Raw genomic sequence first — 14,725 nt, forward strand, 5'->3', positions numbered from 1 at the left:
TGGGTAGGGAGAGGTTAACCCAATGATCAGGACTGAGAAGAGGGTCAAACTCTTCCATAGAATCTCAGAATTAGAGGGTATCTAGTCCAAGCCCATCCCTGAAATAAGCACCTCCTTAAAACCATTCCATGCTATCGATCATCCATGAAGTGCTCTGGTGAGGATAAACCCACTACCTCCCACTTCTGATGGCTCTAATTGTAATGAAGTTTTTTCATACATGAAGATAAAAACGGCCTCACTTACAACTTTCATCCATTACTCTTACTCCCCTAACCCCACCCCAGACCAAACAGAATAAGCTTCATCTCTCTTCTTTGTGATAGCCCTTCTGCAAGATAAACCTTCCCAGTCCCTCTGACTCATCTGAAGCCTTTGGTTTTCAGGGGGGTGAAGAATGAAGATAAATCTTTGGCTGTTGGAATCCAGTTCATGTTGCTGAGAGTTTTAGGTAAAAATAAAAACTAGGGTGGGATGGGGTAGGATGGGTTATGGAGTCAGAGAAGATGGAAGAAATGGGAAAAAAAGGGAAGGAGGAAACAATGTAGAAGAGAGACATATATGTAGTATTCTAATCAGTATTTGGGGAACCCAAGGTGTCATGGATTCCTAGAATTCGCAGAATCTTGAGAGTTCATCTAATCAATAAAGGTAGCAATATGTAACAATAACCATTTTGTTGGAGACCCATATACTTGTCCTGACCCTGCTACCCCTCATTATGAGACCTTAAGCCTCTCACTTCTCTCTTCTGGGCTTCAGTTTCCCCATCTATAAAATAAGCTTAGTTACTAGTTGTTCTAGCTACCTCACAGAGATACCTTAGAAATAAAAGCAAACCCAATTCAACAAACCTTTAGTAAGCTCCTATTCATGACAATGAGGCTATAAGCCAGAAAGACAATGCAAACTCTGCCCTCAAAGAACTTATATTTTACTCAGGGAATACATCATTTGCACAACTATGTATGATATACTTTGCAATATGATGAGGGGACAGAAATGATCACTTTCTATAGTGGTGGTTTGGGGGGAGGGGAGATCATGGAAGGATCCATGGAAGAAGTGGCCAAGACTTAAAAGAAAAAAAAAGGCAGGAAGTCTTGTATCATGGAAAGAAGTCTGGACTTGGAATCAGCCTAGATTCAGATCTCTACTCTAATACTTGCTTGCTATGTGACCCTAGGCAAATCACAAGCAGCATGGGACAATGGAAAGGAAACTAGATTTAAAGACAAAGGACCTGGATTCAAATCCTAGTTCTGCCATTTACCACCTGGGTGACCTTGAACAAATTGTTTCCATTCTCAGGGGCTCAGGTTTCTCATCTGTAAAATAGGAGTTTGGACTGTGTGATCTCATAAATTCCAACACTCAATCATGATGCTTCTCTGACAATGAAACTGTAAATGAAGGGCTTAGATGAGGTGGTCTCTAACCTTCCAGCCTTCAGCTTCGATAAATATGAATGGGAGGGGAAAAGTATCAAGTGCTTACAATGTGGCAGGCTCTATGTTGAATGCTGAAGATACAAAAAGAAAAATAAGGCAGTCTTTGCTGTCAGTGAATTCTAGGTGGGGAAAACACCATACATAGGAGAGTCCAGCTGCAAGGCAGATGGAAGAGCCCGGAGGTCCTTGGTGTAGGTCATATGGAAATAGCTGAGGGTTTGGAGAGCATAGTGGCCAGATGGTAAGGACTTTTTGCCCTCTTGGCTGGATGCTGATGTATCCCATTCCCCCCCCCACCCCCGTAGCAGCAAGCACCCCAAGCATCCTCAGGGTTTGCTGCTAATACAGGTTCTTGGATCTGCTTTGATAAAGGAAAGCAACTCAAAATGGGTTAACAAGCTTACTTTAATCAGTCAAACATGTATCGTTTACCTAGTTCAGGGGAAGAGGTCAGCACACTGAACTTCAGAATATACAGACAGAATTATCAAGACAGAGAAACAGATCAAGTAGACAGATTTCAAACTGTCCAACCATTACATCCATACCCAATCAACATCTGGGTTTCAAAGCCGGGGGGCTCTGGACAACGGCTTCCCAGAATCCAGATCAAATCACAGAACACTTCTCAAAGTGAGCCCCAAAACAAAGCTACACATCAGGGCTTATATAGCTTTCTCCTGGCTCAGAGAATGTAACAACCTTCTGGACCCACTGGCCAATCAAGAAGTATCTACTGAAAAACAAGCCTCCCACCCCAGGTTCCAAGTGCACTTTACCCTAGGGGCTGGGAAGATCTTACAAATTTACATTCCCATTACACCCCCCCCCCCATCCTCTTTCCCATGAAAGACAACCCAAAGTCTCTGAACTGATCACAAGTACAAATAGGAGAACAGTCTCCAGTCCCTACTTCACTCTGGGCTCACCTGATGGAGATCAGCTTCCAGCAGGGACAGGGGAAGGGCAGCATTCAGAGCCTGCTTCTTACTAGGTCTACTGCATAGAGAACTGGAAAGGATATGTATTCCAAATATTTTGGGTTTGTTTTTTTTTTGGAGGGGGTGAAGGCAGGGCAATTGGGATTAAGTGACTTGCCCAAGGTCACACAGCTACTCAGGTCCTCCTGGCTCCAGGGCCGATGCTCTATTCACTATGCCACCTAGCCACACCCCCCCCCAATATTTTGGATATCTGTGATTATGGGTAGAAGTGGGTAACTATGATGATTAAATACCCTCTACCTCAGACAGGATGGCTTCTATTCCACAAAGATGCTTTTCTTGATATATTCCAGGGAAGGCATCTTCACTATGTCTCTTGGTAAAATATCCAATGACTCCCAGAACTTACTAGAATGATATCCAACTTAAACTATTCCATTTACTAAAGGGAATCAGATAATAGTTGCTCTTCACCTCTGGTAGGCCTACATCTAGAGTAAGGCCCAGCCCTCAGAGAGCCTCCTAGTCTTAAGGGAAAACATAACCTCTGCCCTCACAGAGCTTTTGGTCTGAGTGGGAGACACATTCCCTGTATTCAAGAAGCCCCCAGCTCCTGAGAGGATCAAAGCCCCTGCTTTCAGGGAGCCCCCCAAATCTGAGGAACCTTCCCTCGGTATAATCATCTGCTAGAAATCTCACTCTGGTCCTCTCTGACCCATGGCTTGGAATGTATGCATTCATGCCCCTGTTAGCCCTAGGAAGGAGTCATAGATCCCCATAGGTCTGAACTGGGCGGTCCCACTTATATAACCCACATTTTCTTCCACAGCCTGGATGCCCAGTCCTGTGCTCCATGGCAGTGCCATTGACACTGCCTGTGTCTTCTGGGCTGATACCTGTGGGATGCAATCCCTTTGTCGATACTATGACCATGACCTTCTCAGGCATCGGTGAGTCCCACCAGCTGTGTGTGGTCAGGAAGAGAGGGAGGGAGAAATAAAGATTCCATAGAATAAGTGCTACTCAGGCTGTCCAGAAACAGGGATTTAAATCCCAAATTCTGACCCAGGGTGGATTTTATAGATAAATCTCGGGTTTTGAGAAGAAGGGGTACAAGGGACTTGTCAATAATTATTAGAAAAGATAGTTATTGTTACCATGTGCAGGATGGATCAGAAGGAAACCATTAAAAAGCATGGCATCACAAGAAGTCTAGAAATTCTCTGAAATGGTCAATGACTCAGGAGAGAAGAATTATCTGGCAGTTGTACAAGGCAGGGAGTCCAATCTGAGAAACTGAGATATTTCCTGAAGGAGTCATTCACTCAGAATATGGCTCCAATGCTCTATCTTCTAAGGCCCATGCCAGCTCTCAAATTCCTTGCTTTGTGTTCTAAGACCCTTTAACCTTCCATGCTTGGCATTCTCAAGCCTCTTCCCATTCTAACATCAAGGTGCTGGACTTGTCTTTGAATCCAAAGAGAGACTCAAAGAAATCTTAATCCCACCAAGATAGAACTGATTGATTTCAGTCTACTTAATCTCGAGCGTTGCCTCGGAATTCCAGTCCTAGACCTGGATCACTTTTGAGTATTTTGATGGGAATCTAAAATCAGAACATGTGATCCAACAAATTATTATTTTCTGAATTTGTGAATGGGACAGAATATTTGAAATGATGTTTTAGTGGAAAGAACACTGGCCAAAGATTAAGACCTAGGTTTCATCATCAAATCTGTCCTTTAATAACTGTGTGGCCTTAGACAAGTTAATTATACTTTCTAGACCCCAGTTTCCTCCTGTATAAAGTGATTGGTTTGAAATTGCCTAACATCCATCTAGTTTAGTAATATTAACTTCAAATTTAGTAATTTTGGAGAAGGGAAAGATTAGTGTAAACTGGAGTGGCCAAAGAAAACCTCCTAGAGGAAATGGGGGTGGAGCTGATCTTGAAGTGTGGCCAAGATTTGGAAAGAAAAAGATGAGGGTGACAGAGAGCTCATGAGAACTAGGGAACATAGGGATGGCTGTGGAAAACATAATCCTTTCTTCCAGAGATAGGGCCACTGGACTTGATAAAGAGTGCCTTCTTAGGTTGTTCCCTCATTAGGGTGTGCCCCTCCCCTCAAATGGGATTATATTCAGGAAGATGCATTGAGGGAGACCTCAGTGGAGTTCATGACCACAGCTCAACAGCCTTTCCTATCCCTTCTTCCTCCAGGTTCATTGGGCTTCAGTTCTTCTTCAAGCTGGGTACACTGGTCTGCTTCATCCTGGTGTTCATCATCCTACGACAGCAGGAGAAGGAGGCTGCTAGCTATAGGTCCCATCATGGCCCTGTATCCCAGGAGGAGAAGTTGGTCCTCAGTTCAGAGAAGAGATCTGGGGAATCCAGAGTGTAAGCCAGCTACTGTAGGCCCAGTCTGCCCCCCTCCTCCATTTTGGGGTGAACAAATGACCCAACCGATGACGAGAAGAAGGAGTAACATTTGCAACAAATATAACCTTTGTTTCAGTCCCCTGCCAGGGGAAGGTATGGGGGCTATATATAAGTGAAAGAGCCAAATAGAGACTGGTCTCCTGGGATCTTGTCCCCAAAGAGCCATTCGGGGACTGGAACACACTGTCAGATGCTCTCTCAGTACTATCATTTTCTTGTAGTGAGAAAGCCTCAGAGAGACAACCTTAGTTCAGGGTCAGAGATCATCAAAAAACAATCCCCATTGTGGTCTGACTATCCTGCTTGCCTTCAATATTGGCTCATGTCTACTACCCACAGATAGAGACTGAATGAGTTCTTCAGTGATTTCAGCTCTCCTAGAAACAAAGAGGCAAGAGGATCAACCCCCAGGTCACCACACAAATTCACACATGGGTAAATGGAGATACAGGATTCCAAACTCACCATGAGTATGGGAGCTTCCCTGTTCTTGGACCTCGTCCCAATGAGATATAATCCCATTTGAGGGGATGTTGCCTAGGAAATGCACATCAAGGATGCTGTGCAATCATCCCCAGGAATGAATTGGTTGGTCTTTGACAATCACTAACATCAGGGATCGACTCTCTCTTCTATACTCTGACTCCATTTTTTATACACCTTTGATCATTCTTTGATCAGAGACTGAGAACAACTAGGCTCAGATTCTTTTGCCTAAGATCCTGACAGGTTTGTATATTTGCCTGGGTTCAATGATATTTCATTATACTGTTGCATTTATCCAAAGGTATGGTTCCCCCTGCTTTCATGTGCCTTTGTTTACACAAACTATAGATGGTCACCTCTTTATCCTTGGCCAGGCATTCATCCAGGGGATTCCTCCTTTTCCCCAACAAAACAAATACTTCTTCTTGACAAATCCCTGCCCAAGCCCACATCCCTCATCCAGAACTGACATCAAGCAGAGATTTTCCCCAACTTTTGGGTGAGAAAAGGTTGCTTTTAGTCTCTTTAAGTCACCTTAGGTAAGTAATTTTCTTACCCTGAGCCCCAGTTTGCTTTGTCTAAAATAATGGGAGCTAGTGGTATGGCAGATGGGTGGGATATGTCACAGGGGAAAGAACACTGACTTTGACATCAGAGGATCTGGGTTCAAATCTCTTTGCTGATGCTTACTGTCTTTATGATAGTAGGCAAGTCACTTAACCTCCCTAGGCCTCGGTTTCCTCATCTGTAAAAGGAAGCGGTTATACCCAGTGGCCTCTGGAGTCCCTTCTACCTCTGGATCTATGAATATATGATGGTCTCCCAGGTACCTTTTAGCTCTGATTCTCTACCTCTTGAGAACATTTCAAGAATGATCACCAAGGGCTCCTTCCATCTCTAAATCTGTGATCCCTATGACCTGAATCCAACAAATCTTCCTTATCCCTGGGAGCTTGGTTTGGTTTCCTGACCGCCCCAATTCCTGGTTTCTCTTTTCTACCACTGTTGTCTCATTTCCTGGTCCTTGTGCCCAGAGCCATTACTAAGAAAGGGCACCCTAGAATTTGCACCCAGGCTGCTGACATCCAAGGGGTTATGCCTCCTCTCCCAGGGCTGAGCTTCCCACCTAGAGCAAACTTTGTCCCTGTGCCTCATCTTCCATTAGCCTTGTCTGCCTGATCCTCAAAGGCTCATCACTGTGTCTCCCTTCCCAATGTCCAGTATCCCTCCTAACTCCTCCCTCCAGACTCTCTGGAAGACTGGATACCCTCTATTCTGTTGAAGTCATATCAGTGATCAAGCTGTCCCTTGGACTGCTGGCCCCCACTCAGGTGAATTTCCCCTAAGCATAAGAATTGTTAATTATTGCCCTATATGGACCCATTTCTATCTCTCTTCCCTTCTATCCCATCTTCTCATAGTTTAGATCTCATGAGTACATTTCATAGGGTTTGTTCACAAGGAAAACGAGAATACATAAATCCAGAAATAACAACTCGTAGAAAGGGTCTTGGATATGCAGATTCTAGAGATGCAGATATACTCCCAAACTAAACAGCACCTTACTTATCTAATCTAGTCCTTAAATAAAGCATCCTAGGCTGAACTTAACTCATAATTCTCTCTGGGCTATGAGCTTCACAACACCAATTCATTGGTGGCCCTGGAGAATGGTATTATCTTCTCTAGAACACTCACCAATTTTTGTAATTTGTCTACGTGGCTTACTGGGTTGAACTCATTGGCTCATTCTACCAATCCCTGTCTCACTCTTGGCCAATCAGGAAGTCTCCTGTTTTCATAGAGGTTTTTATGAAGGCCAGCATTCCCCCTATAAAATGATAATTTAGCTAATGAACTTCTCCCCAAACATAAGTTATCAAAGTTCATAAGACACATTCTTTGCTTTTAAGGGGTTGGACTATATTCCATTTGATTTAGCAATCATGTTAAGTTCCCCCCTGCATGGCACAAAAAAACATTGAATTCTAAGTATTAAAATAATGGGTTTCAAATTCCCTTTTGGATACTTCCCAACTTGTGCAACCCTGGGTAAATCCCAGTGCCTTACTGAGCCTCAATTACCTCTTCTGTAAAATGGGGTAGTAGTCCTTGCACTACCTACCCCTTAGTACTGTGGGGGTGCAGGAAAGTGTTTTAGGAACCCTAACCTGCTACAGGAAAAGTAGTTATGATTATCCTAGTCAGGACCCTATGTTGAGTGTTATGAGGTGGGGTCGTCACAGGGAAACAAAGATAAATCAGACATGATCCTCAGGGAGCTCACGACCTAGTAGGGGAAATTAGACAAATACATAAATAGCCATGATGCAGACAGGATATAATAATAGCAAAAGAACAAGTCAAATAAAACATCATGGGGAAATGCAGGAGGGTAGGGCTGACCTGCATTCTGTGCCCAAGGTCTCCCCTATCTGCACACTGACAATCAGTGAAGAATGGGGTGGTCAATCAGTTAGCATTGGTCAGGCACAAGCAGGGGTCACCTTTGTACTTTGAGGAGAAATGGCAGGAGGAGGAAGATCATCCCCTTTTCTTAGGGACCCCTCACTCTGAGGGTCCAGACACATCCTGTGACCTGAGCAGAAAGAAGACATATGTCTTTCCCTTTTCCTCAGGGAGCCCCCAATGTGAGGGATAAGATACCAACCCTGCTCACAGTGAGTCCTCATTCTTCAGAAAAGATGTGACCTTTGCCTTCAGGAAGACCCCAGTCTGAAAGGCATGGCCTCTGCCCTTCTCAATGGGGAGGGGGGGAAAGCTCTTCCTCAAAACATTTGATCACACTTACTTAACCAAGCATTATTAAAAAAAAAATGTGTGGATCTGGGGAGATGGGGGTTGACTGTATGCTGTGTGAAAAATGTATGATTATCTAAAAAACAAATGACAACCTACCAATTTCTACCCACCATCTCATTTAACTACCTACTGTCTCATTTCCTCATTAAGTCTCTCTCCAGGTTCCAAAGTAGTCTGGGATATGGATATCCTACTTTACTAATACTGAAGAAAGTCTTTCTTTAATCACTCACTTCCTACCTCAGTCTAAATTGATGAAAATCTCCACTCCTTTTTGGATTACCTTACTCCCCTCATTTTAAACTGTGTACTTATAGGTTTGGACAGAAATCATTTTAAATAGTCGTATTACTTTAATAGCAATTCCAAATGTCATGAGTGAAAAAAGCTTTTAAAGGAATAGGCTTACTCTTGCAGATCATAGTGACTACAGTCAAGGGAGTTGAATATCTTTCACCCTCTAAAGGAAAATAGGAAGTAAAGGGGGAAGAAGCTGGAGATTTCCTTGGGTGGTACTTCAAAGGAAATGGGGCAGGGGAGTGGTCTGTGGCGTAGATTCTGGTAGTCACATCAGCCCTGGTATGCTGTCCCATAATGTCTCTTCCCTACCTTCCTGTATGTTCTACGGGTCTATGAAGTATGGATTCTATTTGTTTTCTCTAATTATTGTCACAGAGATAATGAGCAGCCTCACCCCCCATGCTCTGACAGCATACCGGAAGAACCATAGGGGACTGGCACAACCAAAAGCCCACCCTCTCTTTCATCTTACAACATGGTTTTTCTGTATCTTGGTGGGTGAGTCCTCAGCAAAAAGAAATTCCTTCCAAGGCAAAATTCCCTGTCAACTTGGGGAAGTCTAAACAGATTGCACATCCTAGGAACAGACTCAACCTCCAGCTCTTCCAATGTCTCTCAATGACCAAGGGGAAAAGAGGGGGGAAGGGGTTACAATCACAAAAGACCACATTGAAAAAATCCTCTTTTTCATCTGGCCTTTATTGTCACATCTGGACCTAAGTTACTTGTTATTGTCTCCCACCCCTTTCCATGAAATGCCTGGTTTATAGCATTGCCAGTTCTGTCTCATACCAGATCCTGTGTAGGGCCTGGTATTTGTCAGTCTCATCACACCAAGTCTCTGAGAAAGCAGACGTAGAACTTCTCTACCAGGGCTCTGGTGAGGAACTAACCAGACTATCTATTGAACTAGAGGGTCCCTTGAAATAGCAGCTGCCTGACTGATTTCAGTCAGTGTGATTTCAGGGTGTATGTGATTTCAGTGATGCGATTCAGTATGTGAAATCAGTTATTTCAGAGATGTATGTGGGGGAAAGAGGGTGGAAATGGTGATTTAGGAGACAATTGAAGCATGGCCACCTAGTCATGGGAGACTATATGGGAAGAGAGGGTTAGGGAAGATGAAAGAAAACAATAGGGCTGAATCTGGGCTCCCTGCACAGCAATCAATCCTAACCCTGACCTTCCTTCCACCCTGTGATGAAGAGTGATCAGTCTTTTTAAGGAGATGAAACAACACAGGCAGCAACACAGTGCAGCGGAAAGTGTCTTCGTTTGGGATTCAGACCTGAGTCCTTAGCAAATAAGGTCTCACTGTTGACTGGTTTGTGACTTTGCGAAAGTCATTTCCCCAGTCTGGGCTTTTGTTCCCTCTGTAAAACGTGGGAGTTGGTCTACACAATCTCTAAGGCCTTGCCAATTCTAATGTTCTTTGATTTTGAGTTAGGGACTTTTCTTGGCCCACTGCCTGATTTCTTTTCTGTTCAGCCACCTGATTTCCTAAGACTGAGTCCACTAAAGAGAAAATTCCTTCTTTCCTTTCTCTGAGGCCTGAACATCCCTGCTAGTCCCTCAGGGGCAGGACCTGGCAAGCTAGAAGGATTGAGAAAGAAAGGGTGCAAAGAGAAGGGGAGATAGGAAGAATAGTTACAACAAAGTCAAGCTAGCCAGAGCTCCTGAAGACAGAGACAGAGTAAAGGAAGGGACAGAAAGACAGAGAGTGAAGAACAGAATGAATGAAACAGAGAAACAAATGAAAGACAAGGACAGATAAAAATTTCAATTTAACAAACTTTTAAATTCCCACTATGTTGAAAAGAAGCATTTACTTGTGGGGATTATAATTGCCCAATCAGCAAGAAAAAACACAAGCAGAGCTCTGAGCCAATGACACTTTATTAAAGGGTTCATGGCCCCCTCTAATGAAGTGGATCTCAGCTCTTTCTCATGATCTGAGTTACCCCTGGTCCCCAGAGCCTTGTTTTTATAGCATTTGATACAAAAGAGGCATGGTAAAATACAAAATCTCATTGGTTTTTAGGGCCCAAAATGACATCAGCTAGGGAATCCCAGGTTGGGTGAAGCATGGGGCATCTCCACTGACTAAATGGTCATGAAATGGTCATCTCATGAGGTACAAAAATAAGTTGGGGGACTTTCCAAAGAATCAAGGCATCTCACCCATGTTGGGTTTGGACATGGAATTTGAGCAAAATATGGAGATATCTTTATCAGCATTCTTGTGGTTGTGCAAGTGAGTCTCATAACTTGGTAAACAAGTGGTGAGTATTACATTAAAGTTTGAAATCTATTATAAAGGCCTACCATAAGAACTTATCTAATTATCATTATATGATTTATATAAAATATCACAATGAATAATACTTATTGGAATAGTGTTGGGGTCTAAATGAATTATTTCTCACATACAAAGCATCTATATTGTAGGCACTGATACGTCTTTCATATCTAAAGGGGTGAGGAGTTGGAGAACCCATACACACCATGTGGATCCAGTTGTCAGACTATGTCAATGGACCTTCATCTACTGAAAGACAAAGCTTATAAGTGTCCTTACTTTTAGCAGTCAGCCAGAGAGAAGTTAATTCAAAGCAGCAAAATGATATAATTAAAGAAATGAAATAAGATAATTCAAAAGTACCAAAAAACCATTTCCCCCATAAACCTGAATCACACTGTCCCACAAATACATACACCACCATTTGCAAGAGTAGGTAGACGAATTAAGATGTGTAAGGAATACATATGGCCAGGGGCAGGGGAGGAGACACACAGGAAGAGTCACACATACAGGAAACATGTAGCCAGAGGACATATGTGGAAAACACCACCTCCCAGTCTGATACCAAAGAGTTAGTCTTCTGATCATGTCATCACACTGTTTCCACTTGGCCTGCCCCAATGGTCTTGCACATCATACATTGTGGGGCATTGCTTCTTGCTGGCCTTTCTTTCAGAGACTGTGATGGAGAGTATGTGCTATAGATAATCATTTCTAGTTCTTGCCAGGTATAACTCCACTAGGCGTGGGCTGGTATTGCTTCCCTCTGCTTCCAGCTTCAGGCTTCAGCCAGTCATGGACTGAAGTGTTACATCTTCTCTGTCATCTCTGTTTTAGCTTAAAGTTCAAAGACTTAAGTAATAGCTTTCAGCAAAACAGAGCCCTAACACAACCAGTCATCAGGCTAGGATAAACAAACCCTACACTGTTTTTCTCCTCCATAAAGGGAGGTTATATGTGGGGCACAAAGAGAAAACAGTAACTGCCCTCAAGAAGTCTGCAATCTATCCAGGGGAAATAGCAGCATGTACACATGGAAGTACATGAAATTTAAATGTGAGAAATTTCTTTCCAGAAGCCAAGTTCTTTTGAACATAGAACTGCCATATAGCTAAGTAGTGTTTACAAGCATTAAGTCAACCTTTTTAAAGCTCAGTTTCTTGATCACTAAGGGCAATCAATGTCTCTGACTGAAAGCTCTATATGATGTAAGGTTAGAAAGTCCTTATAATTCTCCAGATACATGGAACAGTGGATAGAGTATTAGGCCTAGAGTCAGGAAGACCTGAGCTCAAACTTAACCTCACACACTTATGGTGTGACCCTAGGCAAGTCACTTAACTTCTGTCTGCCTCTGCTTCTTCAGCTGTAAAATGAGGATTACAATAGCACCTACCTCACAGGATGGTTGTGAGGATTAAATGGAATATTTGCAAAGTGTTTAATACGGTGCCTGGCAAATAGTAAGCAATTAACGAGCGCTTGCTTCCTTCCTCCCTACTGAATGTCTAATTGTCAGCCTACTTATTCGGTAGAATTTTAGAGGCTGCCCTTTCCAACAAATTGTTAAGAGTCTCCTAGGTATTCTGAACCCCATGATCTTTTGATGTTATTTTCAGATTAATGGGAGAATGAAAATCCCTAAATCAAGTCACTTGCAAACATTTTTCTTTCCCTCAATCCATATTTCCAGACTCCTTAGCTTTATGGTGTGTGTGTTGGCTATCCAAACCACAGCATTGAACCTGATTCTACAAACAATCCCATGGATCTGTGATCTCTTCAATGTGGTTTGATCTCAGCCTTCCTTCACTTTCGCCTTTGGGCAGCAGTTATCCATGTTCTTCCATAAATCCTCTGCATATGCTGGAGGCCTTCCTCTATGTCTTTTTAGTTTAAATAACATTTCAAGAATATCAATGAAGCCCTCAGACTGTCCATCTCATTCCTCACTCAGTCATGTTATCTGCCTACCTCCTTTTTAATCATACATTTCCTCAGTGATTCTTTCATGTCATTTAGTGCACAGAGGTCGTCCCAGGAGATACAGTACAGCTTATTTGTATACAACTTGTGTGTCTCTATTGCCCTTTGGGCCACCTACAACTTTACCTACTTAGAGATTATGGTGTTCTAAGACCTGCAAACATAGAGTATCCCTGGGAAAACATTTGCATTAAAAAAATGTTTTTAAAAGATAAGCCTTTGCACGAGGGATAAATGTTGGGGAAGTTGTACTATTCTCATATTGGGATTCAACTTACTTTCTCCTGCTTTGTTCTGGATTCAACTCCCTATCTATCAGAAGTGTTTATCCCTAATATATACATTGATAACGAAGTGAATGGCCTGGCCATCCAGCTTCATTGTCATAATCTGAACAATAGGCATTATTGTATCCATGGAGTTTATTTTTGTTGTTCTTTATTAATTTGTCAGACTGATCTCTTTCTCATACTTGTTTATCTCATTGAGGAGCCCCTGTAATATTTGGGAGCTTGATCGAATCAACAAAATATTGTTTGGAGTACCTCAGCATTATTAGGAGTCCTCTTCACTTTTAGACCTTGCACAAAACAGCCTCCATGGCAGTGGTAAATGCCCTAGGTGAGCATGTCTCTGTTTTATGCCTTGCTTGGTATGCATAGTCACCAAGGAGGGTTTTCTCTGTGGTAATGTTTGTCAAGGAAGCTTGTATTGTTTTTAAACTATGAATGAGAGAATCCTCATACTTTGGGACCATGCCTGACTCTGCTGTGTGAAATGCTTTTTTTATAATCAACAAACAATAAACACCAATAAGAGGAATTTTCTGCATTTTTTGGCAGTGTGTGACTGAAAAGATGTAATATGCTATAGAGAATCATGTTAAAAAGGTTTTTTTTTATTTTCATAAAAGATCACTTCTATCTGTGTTCTCATAAAGACAAAAAGATGAGATCATGTGATGGGGATACAGAAACAAAGATGAATGACTCTCTCCAATCAAGAAACTTACATTCTACTTAGGAGAAGGGGGACATACTAGATATTCACAGATAAGTAAATTGAGGAGAGGGCACTAACAGGAAGGGGATCATGGAATAATCCATTGGTGCCTGAGCTGAATCCTGAAGGAAGATGAGAATTCTAAGAGAGTGGGGGAGGAGTACATTCCAGGCATAAAGGGTAAAGTGTGTGAGTACAAGGAAAAATGAGAGAAAATTACTAGACTGTAGAATGTGTGATGGGGAATAATGTGAAATAAAGCTGGAAAGATTGTGTGAAACCAGATTGCAGTGAGTTTGTATTTCATCATCCAGGCAATGAGGAGTCACTGGAGGTCCTAGAGGAGGGGAGGGCCACACTATTAGACCACAACATGCTTTATAAAGATTATTTTAGCAGCTGTATGGAGGATGGTTCAGAGAAGGGAGAGACTGGAGGCTAGGAAAATAACTAGAAAACTGTTGCCATAGCTCAGGTAAAAGGGCACAAGAGGCTCAATTTAGGGTGGTGACAATGGGTATAAAAAGTAGGGACAGGTGTGACAGATGTCTTGGTAGAGTTGACAAAACCTAATATTTGATTTAGTGGGGGCCGGGGGGAGGGACGACAAGGAAACCCAGCAGTGGGGGAGAGGAAGAAGTCCAAGACTTCAATTTACCAACCTGGATGACTAGAAGAATGGCGATACCTTTTGAGAGGAAGAGGGAAATTGGAGGAAGGTCCAGTTTCTCTGAAACTATGATCAGTGATGTTTTGGAAATGATAAATTTGAGATATTGATTAGACAGTTATGATATGTTTCAATACCCAGCAGTATGGGACTGAGGGTCAGAAATGTGATTAGAAATAGCAATATATATTGAAAGGACAGAAAGACTGAGATGGAGATAGTGGAACAAAGAGAGAGAGAATGAGTAAGATAGAAACAGGGAGAGATTATTCTTAACTTGCCTTATGTGGATCCCATCTTCCCAGTAAGATTAAGAGTTTG

The 14,725-nt window shown here is 42.5% G+C and overlaps 1 protein-coding gene across 3 annotated transcripts in view; it reads left to right on the forward strand.

Moving 5' to 3' along the window:
- SLCO2B1 (solute carrier organic anion transporter family member 2B1) overlaps positions 1-13,712 on the forward strand; it is a 101,178-nt gene extending 87,466 nt beyond the window's left edge. For all 3 annotated transcript variants that reach the window (XM_069070856.1, XM_069070858.1, XM_069070857.1), the window contains 3 exons: positions 387-451; positions 3,225-3,345; positions 4,617-13,712. In XM_069070856.1, the coding sequence (XP_068926957.1) occupies positions 387-451; positions 3,225-3,345; positions 4,617-4,797 (367 nt within the window). In that variant the 3' untranslated portion in view covers positions 4,798-13,712. The remainder of the gene's footprint in view (positions 1-386; positions 452-3,224; positions 3,346-4,616) is intronic.
- Positions 13,713-14,725: the final 1,013 nt, after the last annotated feature.

This window comes from Petaurus breviceps, unplaced genomic scaffold (assembly GCF_028583685.1).
Source record: "Petaurus breviceps papuanus isolate PSGF00001 unplaced genomic scaffold, PetGlider_PUasm1.0 90823, whole genome shotgun sequence".
Lineage (NCBI taxonomy): Eukaryota > Metazoa > Chordata > Mammalia > Diprotodontia > Petauridae > Petaurus > Petaurus breviceps.